Here is a 17,057-nt window from a genome sequence, read left to right as displayed (position 1 = left end):
TTGTTCATTTGTAGGATCTCAGAATAAAAGACTCTGTCCAGGGAGAAATCCCACTTGTTTTTAGCCTAAATCCACTTGGATCCTTTGAACATCCTTCCTATAATGTATAGAAGATCAGCATCCATTATACCTGTTTTCAAAATTCAACAAGGAGTCCTATTGATTTGCTAGTCCCCATGTATCTTGAGAAACCAAAAACATAAAAGTTGAATGGAAGTGAGATTGGAGAGGTCATTGCTTAAACGCTGCCCTCAATAGGACTCTATTCAAGTGCTTTACTGATTCAAGGCATAGATTTTAAATGCTTTGGGAATTTGGGACTGCGGCTCATAACTTAATACCATAGATATTTGAGGTGCTTCAGGACATTATGACATTCAAATAATTAATAGAATGTCTTATATCTCTCCAGAATATTATAATTCATGGTTTGAAAAGTTAGCAGAAATTATCAGAGTACATTAACTTATGTTGCACGCTCTGACTCTGTTAGGAATGTCACAGATTGACCTCTTTGAATGAAAAAGCTTATGAGGAGGCTACAGCAGCAACAGCTAAATGAATGGAATGCCACCTGTGTTGCAAAAGGGTTTTGGTTGGTACATTTGCCTATTGCTGTCTACAAACTTATAACAGTCCCATTTTTTTCTAAAAACCCTCTCTGTGCAGTTCTCAAGGTTAGGGGTTTGATTTTTCAGCCTGTCACAGTTTGTTAAATGGGCAAAGGTCTTATGTCAGTTGATTTACATCAAGACAAGCCCATGACATGAATGGGCAGTCCATCTCTTGCACTCCATCTCTTGGTTCTTCAGGGCTGTAGACTGCAGATTTGGGGTCTGTAGCTTCCAGCGCTGTATATGGTCAAATTCATGGTTCTGAAACCAAGTAATTCATGTGAAAGTGATACTTCAAACTGTGATTTTTATTCCCGCTATTGCCATTTCTCAATTTATAATTTGACCTTGATTGCTCCTGGAACTATTTAGGCTCCTTTGAAGGCTGGCAAAAAGGTAGCATTAGTATTCTTTCAAGTGCTAATGTGTATTACCACTAATTATTTTGCTTTCATGAGCTTGGCATGACATATTGCACCATTGGTTTTAACCTGTTTTTCTGGAAAGGCAAATAGTTATCAGACTCATGATTGTATTACAACTGGCTTAGCAAAATTACTCAAGGATTGTGAAAAGTCCTGGAATGTCTGTCAAATAGCTTGATAACTTATTTATAATCACTGTAATTGTAAAGCTCAAGAAAATGCTCAGTTACAGAGGCAAAGAAGTTAAACAGAATCTGAACAGGGAATGCTAGAGGAAGTTTAGAAATTATTGAAGAAATATTTGCTGTTTGTTAGTTGTTTTCTTCATAAAGCCATTGATCAGTGGTGACCAATGGGCAGATTCTGTAGTAGTCTAGTGGATGTCAGTGACAGTGCCAGCAAATAGTGAAAGCTAGCAGTGGACTGTGGGAACAATCTATATACTTGGATTCATGACTGCAGTTGCTCCTTGAGTGATACTTCCTGGTTAAAGGAGGTGGTCGCAATTGCCTTGTGATATTCTTAGGCAGTCCACTGGGGAAGATCGAATCCAGGGAATTTTCCTGAGGGATCGGTGATGAGACATTTATCCCCATATGAGGATTGTGGGAACATCAGTACCACACTATCCCCAGATGCCCTCCACTGTGCCACAGAGGCAGTTTCAGAGAACTTATTAAATTTTGGGTTTTTTTGGAACTTCAGTTGAAATCTTAGTAGGTTCTAGAACTATCTTTTTGGTGGTCTGACAGCAGAAGTCAAGATTGGTTGAGTGGAGAATGAGATTGTTCGCTGAAATACTAATCTCAATGGCTGTTTCAAAATGAAGTTAAGCCTACTGAAGTCAGTGCAACAATGGAGATGTAAAACTAATGTAAGTTAGATCTGGATCAGGGCTATTAATGCAGGAATCAGGGGCGACATGTAGGGGGTGCACAGGGGTGCACATGCACCCCCTGAGAGCGCTGGTGTGCCCCCTGTCTGGCTGTGCTCCCTGTTTAGCCAGTAGGCAGCATCAGTGTCCCCCCTGTGAGTACCAGTAGTGGAGCAGGGCCGCCAGCAAAAGCAGCTGCGCCGCTTCTGGAAGTGACCGCAGGAGTTCTGGAAACGGCACGGCCACTTTTACTGTGAGTGAAATCGGCCGCGTGATCACGGCCGATTTCACTCACAAGTGCCCCCCCCCCCTTTCCCCACCAAGCCCCCCCCCCCCCCCCGCCTCCCCCAACTCAAGAGGCACCAGACACCCATGACAGGAATGATTATAAAAAGAGGAGAACAGTGTGAGCAGAAATATGTAAAACAAAATGTCAATGTAAAATATGGATTGCTTTCCAAAGAGGCCCAAAAGGGATGTGGGAGGAAGATATTATTTATATTATTCACTCTAAATGGAGAGGCTTTGCTTACTTGCTGATTTTTTAAGGTTATTATACTTTAACTGAAACTATATAGAATAAATTATTTCTAATGAGAAGTAAAATATGCACAATTGTAATTTACTTGTCAAATACAAAATTAGATCTTGGCCAATTTTAACAGGTCATAGAACAAAATGAAATGCTTGGCACTTTATTTCAGTCAGCTCTTAAAACTGAAATTAATAAATGATTCTGAACTTCTGAGCCCGGTAAACACAAGAATAATATTCTGATGAGTTAATACAACTGCGAAAATGAAGTTTCAATTAGTATTTGGATTGACCTAAAAACTGGCTTGAACTAGCTGTGAAGTTTCACTAAAGACATATTTAGCATGTTTTTATTAATTTGTTACCTAGAAGTTGATGTTTTAATAAAAATGTTAGTTATCTTGGTTTGGTAAACAAGTTGCTGGAGATGGGTAAAAGGAGAGATGAATAAAATGGTAATTATTTTGCCAACTGCCATTGCATAAAATCAACAGACAAAAATTTCTTTCTGAAGACATTTTAATCAAGGTTCTGATTGCAGATGTAAATATTATTCATTAAAGATTTGATTGCATTGTAACTCCAGGATATATAGTAGAAACCAGTTTTCTTATGGGAAGCTGAAAGATGCTCATTTATGTTTTGTCTCTTAAAATCATGTTTGCTCAATTAACTTGACTATTGTGGTTTCTAAGTGTCAGCTGGGTATTTCTAAATCAATTGTGAGAACAAACCGTTAAGACAACAACCTTCCCAATATGGTTTGATGTAGCTCTGGCTAGTACACTAAATGTTACATCTCTAATAATGAGAGCCATGAGCTAGCAGATGTCAGCATTGTATGTGTCTTCATGTTTCAGGTGGGCAAGTGGGAGAACAAGACACTGAGCCTGAAGTATTCCGTATGGCCAAGATTTAGTTCTTTTATAGACAGCGATCCAGATGACAACCACTTGAGTATTGTTACCTTGGAGGAGGCCCCCTTTGTTGTAGTTGAAGATGTGGATCCTTTGACAGAATCTTGTGTGAAAAACACGGTTCCATGCCACAAATTTGTCAAAATTAAGTAAGTAAAAACTTACTGTGTAACATATTTCTCTAGGACACATCATAGGGATAGCTTTACTTCTGGTTAATCATGCCTTTTGTCCTGGTATTTTTTTCTTCACTATATTTCCATTTGTTCTCATCTCCTTTTTTTTCCCCCTTTCCCTCTGTGTTCCCTCTTTCTCTCATTCCTATCTAAGTACGTATTTTTCATTTCTGCAAGTTGGTGTGATACACACTTTGGACGTTTGTACACATGCTTGTGCTGCAGTGCCAGGTGCTTTTAAAAGCGCCTGGTGCTACATCGCATGCATTTGTTTAAATGGCAAAATGTGTGACAGCACTGAGAAAATGGTGTCAGCATGCTTTGAGCTAAAACACATTGAAGATGCTAGTTCAAAAGCGTGCTGCCGCCATTTTCTCAGCGCTGATGCACATCTCACCATTTATACAAATGTATCAATGCACCACCAGGCGCATCCAACATGCTGGGTCTCTGGCATGTCAGAGCAGACAAATGTATGAGTATAAATGCCCCACTAGTTTTGGTTAACTTTATGCATACTTTATACAACTATAAATTGATGCGTGTTAATTCAGTTTTAGTCGTACAAGTCGTATAGAAGTAGATTCCATATTCTAAAATCAAATTATACTTTAACAAGCATTTACTCTGTATCTAACTATGATGAAATTTTCTTTTTCCTTAATTGTCAATAGTTTGAGAATGATAACTCCTGAAGAAAAAATTATGCTTGATATTTAGTAAGACAAAGCTCTCTGAGGTGGAATGCGTGACATGCTGGTTATAAAAATGTCCTTTGATTTTTATTTCCAAAGTATTTACTTGTTCTGTGCTATTGGGTAGTCATTTAGGGCTAGTCCACTGAAGTCAGTGGGAAAATTTTCATTGACTCCAGTAAATGGATCACGCCTTTGTCCACTTTTCGTTTACACAAGCAACATTTTTCACACGACCAGGCCCCTGAAAGCATGCTACAGCTGTGCTGCAAAATGCTTTTAAAATGGCCGATTGTGTGAAAAATGAACCCTGGTCAAATGAAATATTAGATTAAGGCACTCTAAAGCAGAGTACCTCAGGGAATTTGTTTTCCCTCCTGTGTTAATTTTTCACAAGGACAAGGACTAGGGTAGGGAAGGGTGAGCAGTAGTGCAGAGCTGTGGCTGCTTTGAATGGCCAAAGCTGAGGGTGAGGGGGTGTGGAACAGAGCCATGAGTTAGAGTGGAGCACTGAACATCTGTAGGCACACTTTGTTTGCTTATTTGTTAAATTAATATAATGACAGAAGACCGTACCTCCCTCACTCAAGTGCTGTGAGAGTTAATCAATGTGTGTAATATTGGTATGATAGGCCCTGATCCAAAGCCATTAAAGCTCAGGGAAGCTTTTTGGTTTACTGTAATAGCATTTGATCAGACCCTGAGCTATATATATATATAGTTCTCTCTTAGACCTGTGCTGAATACATATCATGGTCATGCAATATGTGTTCAAGTGAGCAAAACATTCTCTTTTTGGATCCCCAGGGATGCTCTTGGTTTTTGATAGTCTGCTTTCTCTAAATGTGCAGAATTTGTTTCATGTCATGAGAGTTGTGGTATTTAAAAGAGGCAGAATACCAAGGTGGAGAGCTGCCTTTTGGAACTGCAAGAATTTTGCCCATGGTGTCAGTGTAGCACTACTGACTGCAATGACTTCATACAACTGTCATGTTGGAGAATTTCATAACTGCTAAGTAGTCAAGATGGAAAGTTAAAAAGACTAATTCAAACAATAATCTCAGGCTATAACTGTTCTCTGGGCCCCTGCAATGTTCTTCTCAATATGGCAAAAGGTTGATTTAAGTCACTTGTACTCATGTTCTGACCAACTTAGACCTGATAGGTTATTAATTTATCACTGAATTAGCTTAACGTGTTAAAGGTACTTTTCTATTAAGAGTATTTTGTTTTAGGTACAATTGGTGAGTTTTAAACAGGGCCCAGGGCAAGTTTCATCAGTGTAAATAACTGTCTTTGCCTTGTGAAATTGGTTCTGGTACTTTTGGAGTTATTTCACAGCAGTGTGCTGCCACACAATCCCACCTATTCCTAATGGATTCTCTTTGTAGTACTTATACTATTTATATTGTTGTTTTATTATTTATTTGATTATATGTAGAATGTCTCCTTCATTTATAAATACTATGAATCATGCTCTGAAGGAACATATTAATACAGGAGAAGGAAGAATATTATTTTTAACACCATATAGATATCACACTTACTTCCCTTTTGCCTCCATCTCCCAGCTGATCAGTACAGTGAACCTTTTTCATAAGAAATATCCTGTTTTTTTTCACAAGACTGCTTGTGTCTTTCTCTTCTGTTGACAGCAACTCAACTAATGAAGGAATGAATGTAAAGAAATGCTGCAAGGGATTCTGCATTGACATTCTGAAGAAGTTATCTAAAACTGTGAAGTTCACATATGACCTGTACCTTGTGACCAATGGGAAGCATGGCAAAAAAGTCAATAACGTATGGAATGGAATGATTGGTGAAGTAAGTTCTGTTAGGTAAAAGAGCTCTTAAGTAAAAACTTAGCAATATGTATTTTAAATTTATTTGGAGACGTGATGTTTCATCAGTGAGTGAAATTATTATCTCTTCTTGTTTCTTTTCCTTGTTTAGGTGGTCTATCAAAGGGCAGTTATGGCTGTAGGTTCTCTCACTATTAATGAAGAACGTTCAGAAGTGGTTGACTTTTCAGTGCCATTTGTTGAGACTGGAATTAGTGTCATGGTTTCACGGAGTAATGGCACGGTTTCTCCATCTGCATTTCTAGGTATGATTTTCCCTTTCCAAATCACTTAATTGTGTTGCTTTAGACTTTGACAGGTTTCACTCTTTGTTAACCTATATAGTGTATAGACGTTTTCTCTGACACATTTCTGTCCATTTTTGAATTAAACTTTAGATTGTTTGGACAGCAGGCCTATCTATTAATGTGAGTAAGGTGCATAGCACAGCATAGAGAAGACTAGTAGTTTAAGGTGAAGTAACTGGGATCTAAATGATTAAGATTTCATCATGAACAACTTTTTTCAAAAAAATTCTGCTCTAAAGCACTACCTCATAAAGATATTATGCTCTGCCTATATGAAAATTAGTACTTAAGTCCATAATAAAAAAGTGTTCCTTTGCTAATCAACAATGTGTTCACAAGGTAAAAGAAAACTGCTGTAAGCAGAAAAAATAATAAAAATTAGATTTTTTCAGTGGGTATACATCTGCCTGTTGGCAGCAGAGGCACTTGGCTTTAAGACCAGACACAGACATTATACTTTTACTGGTGTAAGTGACCAGAAACTGTTCTAAACTCATAACAGAACACAAGTTTGGCATACATAGGCTAGTCTAAAAATGGCAGAGCCAAGTTTAAGATAGATCTGGATTGATATACACTCAAATTTTATTGATTTAGGTTAGACTGGTGCATCAAACTTCAGTACCAGGTCCCTATTGATTCAAGTTAGGTTGCCTCGCTGTCCACAAGCATCCCAGGTTCCTTTGCATTCCTCCACTAGCCTCCTCTTGCTGAGAGGTATGCTAACATTCACCCCATTTTTGGCTGCTCTAGCTGAGCGCCCAGTGGGCCCTGCCCCCAAGCTGTCACAGAACCAAGTCAGCACAGACCCTTTCCAGAGTCCCGCCTCTTGGTTCCAGCCAGCAATCAGCCACAGGCAGGAAGCATGGGAGGGAATGGAGTCATCTGTGTCCCTGCATAAACCCTGTCATGAAGCACCCTGTGGTATACACATGGACCTCAGTGAGCCCAAGAGAACCCCATGAGCATGTGCAGCTCCCAGAGCCCAACCGGGCTGCCAGCTACAGGTGAGCTTCCCCCCTCCGTTGCCACATCATCTGTCAGCTGCAGGCAGGCAGTGCAAAGGGCGGGGGGAATGCTCATCTGTGCCCAGCAGCCCAGCTAGGCTGCTTGCCTGGGTTCTCCTGGGCTCTGTGTCAGGTCTGCATGTACATTACAGGGTGCTTTATGATAGGGTTCAAGCAGGGACAAAGACACCTCCCTTTCCACACCCCCTGCACTGCCTGCCTGCAGCTGAGAGATGCCTGTGGCCCTGTAGCAGGGGGAGGGGGAAATGCTCACCCATGTCCAGCAGCCAGCCAGGGATGGCCTGGTCATTCAGCTGTGCTAAGCAATGTCTGGCAGCCCAGGGAGCCCATGGGGCATGCTGGGAAGTAGGCAGGAGTGCCCTCAATGTCCTGTCCTTGGCCAGTGCAGGCAGTCTGCATGCCGCTACCACCAAAGGGCGAACCCATGTTCTGTTCACTATAGATCTAACCTATGCCACTTACAGAAGACCACAGAACTTAGATCGATTCCTCCTCAGGCTTTTTTGAATATCTGTACTTAGCCTAAAAGTTCAGTATTATTTCCTGAGCATCTTTCCCTGAATAATACACAGGACACCATTATTTTGACCAACTTTGAGTCAGTTTTTTATCTGTGCTTCTGGGTGTTGCAGTGGTGGGTTTGAGCACAGGGCCTCGAGGAAGCATTTCTATTTTCTCTCTCTCTCTCTCTCTCTCTCTCTCTCTCTCTTCCCCTTACTTTTCTGACATTCTTTTTTGCCTTATTCTTTTCCCTTTTATTCTTCTCCCCATTTGCTTTTAGCTCTTCCTTAATGTTTCCATTTATAGGGGCTGAACTAAACTTAATTGTAGCTGAGGAGACCTAGAGCTGTCTTACAAAATCCATCAGAAAGTGTCACTTAACATTTCAATGAGGTATTTTTCACACCACTTCCTGGGCCACGGTGTTCTTTAAAATATTTTACCTCCTTATAGTTCACCAGTACATCTCACTCTGTAGGGTTTGCAGACTGTTGTACACTGGGAAAGGATGGGAGTACAGCAATTTCAATACCAGTGTTATTAGGATTTATACATTTCCTGGTAACTCAGGAAAAAAATTCAATTTTTTAGACACCTCAGTCACAACAGACACAGCAGTGATGCAGTTTATTATGTATCTTACCATATAATAGCATAGTAGCTTTAGATCACCAAGGCTAGGTACAGACATTTAAAAAGCCTGAAGCAGAATTGAGCCAATCTCTGTGGGTTTCTCTAAGCTGTGTAGCTTGGATTGGGAGTGAATGGAACACAGTTGCTCTTTGGCTGGGTGGGACATAGCTGCCTGCAATGGCCAAGGCCATAAGCTGGGGGTGCTCCCACAAGCCTCCCAGCCTGCTGGAGATTGCTGAGGGCTGGCACGAGGGCAGCCAAGAAGTGGGGCCATCCCTGATTGCCTGTCAGGCACATGCACCAACCCCCTGCTGTCACTTGGGCTGCCCAGCACTAGTCTTCCAGGAGAGCCTTGGAGTGAGTCACTTTGGCATGCCCTCCTTGCTGCCATTGCAGGCCATATAGAACGGCCTGGTGGGCTGCCTCTGGCCCGCGGGCTGCATTTTGCCCACCTCTGGTCTGGATTCATATTTTTTATTCCAATAAATCATTGAGTTATCCAAATCTGCCCACCAATTATTTTCATTCAGTACTGAAAGTAAAGTCATTCCATGTAGAAAATATCACTTAAAAAATGCATACTGTTTTTCCTGAACATGTTGCATGTGTCCATATATTTTACCATCCACTTTACTTGTCTTCTGAAAACTTGACACAACAATTTATTTGGCACATATGCAACTTTGAAAGCTAAGATGGCCCTTTTCATGGAAAGCTGTGTCCCATGACATGAGTTTTGTAGTCGTCCTGATAAACTTCTGAGACCCAATTTTATTTTCCTATACACAAGTGGAACTGCACTGCCAGTTGCAATTTGAATTGGCTGTGTCGTATGAACAGGTATAAAAAGCAGCATAATGTATTTAAATTAATTGTTAAGTGTAAGAGTGACGTTGTAGCTAGAGGTGCACCAATATATTAGTTACGTATCGGATTGGCACCAATAAAAGGAAAATTAACATTATCAGTTATTGGCTTTTTTTGGCTGTTGTAGCTGATAATGTTCTTTGATAATTAATTTTGCCAGGGCCCCTAATCGCCTGGATTGCCTCCCATGAGCTGGGGTGACCCCAAGTACTTGCCTCCATAGGTAAATTATATTCTCTCTGGCATTTTTTTCCCCTTGGTTTTATTTCTGAGACAACCTAAGACAGTTAAGCAAATCCTCTTTTGATGATCTATGCTCTCAATTTCCAAACAAATTGTGCAAATTATACTTTAATTTAGAAATACTAACAAATTGTTATTAATAGTTTCCTGTAATTTTGGGGTTGACTGTTGTTGAATATTTGGTGCTTGCCTATGGCCTCTTCTGTACTGTTTTACATGCTGCAGAAAACAGGGTTGAACCAGCTTTATTAAGCTATGCAGGATGTAAATATCCACTTAGTTATTTGATTTATTCTATATTTGCTGTTCAATGCTACTTCTGCTTTTTTAATTAATTTTTTATTTTGCCTCACTTCATCTTTTTTAATTCTCAAACTCATTACCAAACTTCTTATATTATTTAAACATTCTGCTTTCACTACTGTTTATAAGCCAGTTTGGTTGCATTGTCTTCCTGTCATTTGCCTTATTTAGATTCTGACAACTTTAATTTCAGCTGTCATGCTGTAGACAGTCTCAGTTATTTTCTATATATCATTATTCTTTATTAGAAAAGTTCTGAGATGTTCCACTATTTCTAAAAAGAAAGGTTTAAAGATTGAGGTATATCTCCTCTCATCAATATTTCAAACTGAATCATAACTAGGTTTAACCAAATTCAGTCTGCTTTTCATTTATATGGTATTCCTCTTCCTTTAAAAAACACACCCCAAAACTCTTTAACCTTTTTACATTTTATTCAGTTTTTCCTCCAATTAATATCAGAGTACATTAAATGTTCCTTATTAACCAAACCTGGTGTTTGAAAAAGGGATTCCCATGTCTCTGTCAACTTTTGAACTGTTTCCTTTTTAAAAGTTTCCTTTTATTTTGCTTGCTAAACTCTGGGGTAGGCAAAATATTTGCTTGAAAGATAGGTCTGAACCCAACCCCTCTTTAAGAAAAATAAACAAAAGACCTGACCTGAACCCCAGCCCCACTCTTCAACTCCTTCTTTAGAACAAATTGAAACTTGGTTTCTAGGCTTCATGTAATACCAGAGGAATGTCTGTTTGAAGGGTTTGAGCCAATTCAGTTCAAAATGGCGAGATTCTATCACAAGCAATTGATGTTGAGAGAGTTCAGCCATTTGTCAAATTGTTGCAAAAACAACTACTAGTCCTGCTTGACTTCTAAATTCTAAACCAGTGGGGGCCAACTTTTTTGACAGATGTGTCCTCCATCCTCCCCAATCCAATCCCCTACCCCTACCTGATCTGTTGGTCTTCTTTCTGCTCCCTACCCTGTGCCCCTTCCTGCTCTGCTACTCTGCTTTCTGCTCCCTGCCCTTTGCTACCTGCCCCCTTCTGCAATCTGTGATGTGCCACACACAGTGTCTGCCTGCCCTACTTATGACACATGTCCGCTACAGGTTGGCAATCCCTGCTCTAAACTAAACCAATCCAGATCATCTAATGGCTTTTCCAAGTCTTTAATGCTAATTGATACTATTTTTCTTGTAGTAACTAGGATATTTCACATGTTAAAGTTCAGATGTTAATTTAAATTCAAAGAAAAGACAAGTTAAGAAGCAATATCTCTTGGGTCTTACAAGACAGAAGAACAAGCTCTTTCCATGTGTTCTGATTTTGTCCTATTTTGAAATATTCTATTATCATGCTGTTACACTAATTTTGTTTCCAGTAATAGGCAGAATTTGAATGTTATAGGGCTGCAGAAAACAAGAGAGAACATTTGTTCAGGCAAGGAAATATTTAGAAGGAAATAATACTTTAAAGCTTAAAAAGGATGCTGTTCTCTCATGTCCATATATATTATAACTACATCCCTCTGTTTTGGCAAGTTGAATTCCTGGCATTTGAAATGGTCATTTAATAATAGTCATTTCAAGCTCCTTTGGTTTCCCAGTCCTATTTTTTTCAAAGCATGCAATTCAAGTACAGCAAAATTATTGCTGTATTTCATGGAAGGGCTGCTTAAAAAAATTATGTGGGGGACTAAAAACGTCTTGCATAAAGAATATTTTTGCATAAAGTAGAAACAATTAGAGACCTTGCTTAGTGGAAATAGAGGGAAAAGGAACACAAAAAGTTCTTTTCCCAGACCCTTATAAGAGGTGTCCAGATAAACTGTCCTACCTTACCCTTACAGCAAAGAGCCTAAATCTTTTTGATGTGTCAAAACCCTAATATTTCTATAGACTCATAGCAATACTATAAATAAAGTGAAAGGTCACTTTGAGATAAGCTGTAAATAGGAGTATTGGTTTGGTTCAGATAGCAATACCTATCATTTCCTAAATAAAGGTGGTTAAATGTTCCTTAAAGCTTCAAGGTTGTTATTTTCAAGTTACTTCTTTTCAAGCACTTTCTGTTTGTCAAATACATATATATGTATGAAAGAGAGAGAGGGATAGGCACTTCAGCCCTTATTTAGTCTATCACTGTCACTTAGGTATATATTCAGTTGATTTATTGAATTAATTAATCTTCAATTGCTTTGTTGAAAGGTTAGGCATTGTGATGATGTGTGTATATGCACACATTACTGGTTATATAAACAGAGAATGACAAGATATTGATATAATTAAAAAACAAAAGGGGTTACACATGATTAATCAAATGAATGCATATCAATCAATATGAACATAGGCATTGCTCACTGAAGTATGTGAGTACAGTCTTCCATTTTGAATTTCAGTTCATATTTAAGATGAATGCTTAATTGATTTTATCTTATGTCTATCTAGCAGTGAGCAAGGATAGGTCACCAGTTCTCCCTCTTTTCCTCAGTATTTCAGTCAAACTGACCTCTTTATATGATGTTGATTAGCTATTTTCTAGTATTTTGGTTGTGAAAAGTCAATTTAAAGAGAGTTGCTAGGCTTGCCTAGCCCAGGACATTAGAATTCTTGTTGTGCTGTGACTGGTTTAATGAACTGTGTTTCTGTTTCTCTTGTTTGTTTTGCTGCAGAGCCTTTTAGTGCTTCTGTCTGGGTGATGATGTTTGTGATGCTTCTCATTGTGTCCGCCATGGCTGTCTTTATATTTGAGTACTTTAGCCCTGTAGGATATAACAGGAACTTAGCAAAGGGGAAAGGTAAGCTTTATGTTTTCCAAATCAAGGACTTTGTAAAACAACACCCCCCTCACCCCCATTTAAAAAGTGATTAAAATAATATGAGCAGCTACAGAACTGTATTTACTTATTAATTAAATATTTATCTGCTTGGGAGCGTGTGTTCCAGTGATTCAGTGACACACACTGAGAAAGATAGATAATTTATGGTATAGAGAATTGAAATAATATGATGATCAATGTACTGTATTAGACACAGAGTATTAATGTGGAAAACAATTGGAATGAGAAACCAATTATAACTATACACATGAGCCTGATTCCATTTTCCTTTCACCCCACATTCCCATTGCCTGCTCTGCTCATTTAAAACAGTACACTGACTCTTAACAATATGGTCATTAAGCAGTATCTAATAATTGTTTTACAAATATAGGATTCTCTTGCAATGAATTCAGCCCTACAGTGGGGGGCTTGGAAGACCAATGTTTAGCAAGTGCAGCTGTATGACCTTTGCCTTCTTACCAGAAATATGAATATAATTTCAAAATATGCCACTGCAGCAAATGTTGGGGAATGTACAAATTAAATCAAATTATAATTGATCTTAGTCAGGAAAGTTCTTTTATTAGGCCAACTAAATATTTGGAAAAATTGTTCCAACTATTTAGTTGGTCTAGTAAAAGATATCACATTTACTGAAAGATCCTTGTCTACCTATGTCCCTAGACCAACAGGGTTACAACCAATACCCCTGAATTTATCTTAGTAGCATTGTTGCCACCCATAATCGGTATTTCATCTTCTGTGGTGTGCACCTGCCTTCATCATTTTACTTTCAGCTTTAAAATTTAATTTATTAAATTGTAAATCACACAAATATCCAAATAATATCAGTAGATTGATAATTCATCAGATATCGAAGTATATTCAGTATTATGCCTATCTGTTATTTTCAGAGAAAAAAAGATGATCTGTACTAGTCATAAATCTATTGATGACCAAAGTATTTCACTGTTAATGTAACATTAAAATGTGACTGACCTTACTTAAACCAAAATTAATGTTTTTGAAAAATTGCATCTGTAGAGCTAAAGAGATATTACTTTTCATTTATTTAATTATTCAAGAACATATATCATTGTTTTATAGTAATGATACTGTTGCTTACTAGAGCTAAATGACTGAATGTAGAATTTTTAGCATTAATCTGTTAATAAAAATAAGTTGAAAGTATTACACTTCAAAGAAGAAATCCAATGCACATCTACAAAATGAGGAATAACTAACTAGGAAAAAACACTGAAGAAAAGATGAGGGTTATAGTGAACTGTAGACTGAATATAAAATGAGTCCAAAAAGGCATGTGTAGACATATTATATAGAAGGTAATTATTCTGGTGAGGCCTCCACTGATAAGAAGTAGTTCCAGTTGTGGGTACCATCCATTAAGCAAGATATAGGTAAACTGAGGAAAATATAGGCAAAAACAAGACCATCATGCCCTATTATGAGAAATGGATGAAAATGGTTCTGTTTATTTTGTGAAAGAGAAAACTGAATTGAAATCATATGTCTTCAAGAGGATGATGATCAGTTGTTCTCCATTTCTGCCTAAGGTAGAACATGGAATAATTTGTTGAGCTCGCAGCAATGAAGATTTATTTTAGGTAATAGAAAAATCATTCTAACTTTAAGGGTAGTTAGACACTGGAGCATCCAACTATGGAGGCTGCAGAATCCCCATCAGCACAGGTTTCTAAAAACACGTTACACAATTTAACGTCTTCTTCATTTACTTGACCCTGCCTCAGAGTAGTGTATTAAATGATCTCTTGAGGTTCCTCTGACCCCCTACAGAGGACTGCTCTTTCAAAAAAGGAAGGCAAAACTTAAACCAGATCCTGCCAGTTTACACTGATGCGAGTATGGTTAAATTATGCAAGTACCCTCTTTCATTCCAAATTTCAAAGTCTTAGAATTTAATAAGGGTTAGTCCTGCTCACACACACACACACACAAATTGTAGGATTAGGCTTTATGAGAGTTTACCTTTGGTCACCCACCCCCTTGAACAACACCAGAATTTCAGCTTTTATACTCAGTCTTCTTGGTTTATGCTTTTCTTATCACCACTGTACGAAAAGTATACTTTATCCATTATATCTGCTCAAAGGTGCTTTCATAAACCAGAAGCTAGCTCCATAAGTTTGTTGCACTATTTCCAAACTGGCACCAAAATCAGAGAAGCAAATAGTCTTAGTCTTTGTGTTGTACTGTTACATTAGACATTAACATTGAATTAACAGCAGATTTCTATTAAAATAAGAGCATAAATTAAGTGTATGGACATTCTCTGAGTAGGATTAGGATATCCCTTTTATATCCCTTGTCTTTCTTTTATATATACATTGTATATTGTTTTGTCTAGGGACTTAAAATTGTCATCAGTAAATCTTGCATTATACAGAATTTAATGCTTATCAACCAGGTCTGTAAGGAGTGAGTTAAGTAGATACTATTAAATCTCATTTTCTGGTAGCCTACTGTAATAAGGCTCTCCAAATAAATGCCTTTTAAATTGACACAAAGCTTCTTTATTCAAGTCTGTCACTCTTAGAGACTCAGTTCTATGTTGGCCTTGTGTTACACAAGTGTAACACTTGTGTTACATCTCTTGTATGGAGATTTACATTAAAATCTGTTAAACAAACAACTAAATAAACAAACAAACCCCTGGGATTATTTGGGTCATTTGTTTCTCCCTGATGCATTACAATTCAAGTCAACGGGAATTAACTGTGTGCATTTATGAAGAATGTGTATTTATTTGGTTCTGATAAGGTACTTAGTTTCTTTGTAGCTAATGGGGGTCAGACTCGATGATCTATTGAGGTCCCTTCCGACCCTAACATCTATGAATCTATGAATGGAGTGACTTGTGTACTCCAGTATGTACTTAAACATTTTGTTGCATATAGGACTTAATGATTACTTAGAAAGGAAACTTACTTAAAAGCAGATGAACTATTAAACTCAGAATTTAATTTTCTGAATATAAATAATTAAAGAAGAGAGAGGATTTCCAATTAAATTAACTAGTTGAAATTAATATCCGAGTGCATTATGCTTAAGAAGCATAGTTAAAAAAAAAACTTGGGAAAAAGGCTTGATAAAATTATTTATATTTATTTATAAAATACTAACCTGACTGGACTTACTGCATTTTACATTTTTTTGCTGCTGCTGATAGGTTATTAATAGGGAAAATTCTGTGGCTTACATTTTAGTAGGAGATAAATAGTATTTTTTTGCTTCTTATCCAAATCTTGTGCACAACTTTTCAGTTTCCATTTAAAATGGATTTTGGCATATTCCACCTTGAGAAATGTTGGAATGTTTTAATAAATATGGAAATAACTGCAATTACAATATTCAATAGAGATGTTAAAACTGTGAATGTATTCCATCAGGAATAGGGCAGATTAATACTGACAATTTTTAACCACCTATTTTTATGAATGCTTCATTAAACATGTATTATCTTTTAATGCCAATTGAATTTAAGTGAAACTAAAATGACTGTGCTCTGTGCAATTACAGCTCCCCATGGACCATCTTTTACCATTGGGAAAGCCGTGTGGTTGCTCTGGGGTCTGGTATTTAATAACTCTGTGCCTGTTCAAAACCCCAAAGGGACAACTAGTAAAATCATGGTGTCAGTTTGGGCATTCTTCGCTGTCATCTTCCTGGCTAGTTACACTGCCAACTTGGCTGCATTTATGATTCAGGAGGAATTTGTTGACCAGGTGACTGGGCTGAGTGATAAAAAGGTAGGTGTTCTCCAGCTTCCCATTCTTCCTAGTTAGTTAATCACTGATGTTGAAAGCCCTTCGAGGGGTGTAACATAGATATGAAATTATAGACATGGTTTAGCTTCCAGGTTCTCTTGTTGGCAGAACATAAACAATAATTAACTTAAATATTGCTGAGATTAGACATTGATACCAGATGTTGATTTCAGTACATCTGTGGGGTTTTTAACCTCTCTGTTAATAGTGATTTTAGTCACACAAAACCCCCAAGCAACATGAAAAAGTCTTGAATTAGAAAATGCTAGTTAGTCTTTTTTGCATTGCTCAAAAACATGAAGGTCATTGGCTGAGGGTGTTTTTATTTTAAAATTTAGATCCTCTTTCTAACAAGAGCTGTATCTTTTCTAGCCAATTTATTAAAGCCACTAAAAATCCTAAAAAAATATGAGTATTTCAGACTATTCTTCTAGTCATACTCAGTTGTCTATCTGTCTGTGTCCTCTCCCTG

The 17,057-nt window shown here is 37.8% G+C and overlaps 1 protein-coding gene across 1 annotated transcript in view; it reads left to right on the top strand.

Annotated features, from left to right (window-relative positions):
• GRIN2A (glutamate ionotropic receptor NMDA type subunit 2A) overlaps positions 1–17,057 on the top strand; it is a 375,390-nt gene that overhangs the window by 285,244 nt on the left and 73,089 nt on the right. Inside the window, exons 5-9 of the mRNA XM_006015496.2 lie at positions 3,308–3,513; positions 5,891–6,059; positions 6,189–6,342; positions 12,630–12,755; positions 16,338–16,567. Coding sequence (XP_006015558.2) covers positions 3,308–3,513; positions 5,891–6,059; positions 6,189–6,342; positions 12,630–12,755; positions 16,338–16,567 — 885 coding nt within the window. The remainder of the gene's footprint in view (positions 1–3,307; positions 3,514–5,890; positions 6,060–6,188; positions 6,343–12,629; positions 12,756–16,337; positions 16,568–17,057) is intronic.

This window comes from Alligator sinensis, unplaced genomic scaffold (assembly GCF_000455745.1).
Source record: "Alligator sinensis unplaced genomic scaffold, ASM45574v1 scaffold73_1, whole genome shotgun sequence".
NCBI classification, from domain to species: domain Eukaryota; kingdom Metazoa; phylum Chordata; order Crocodylia; family Alligatoridae; genus Alligator; species Alligator sinensis.
This window is presented reverse-complemented; position numbering and strand designations above follow the sequence as displayed.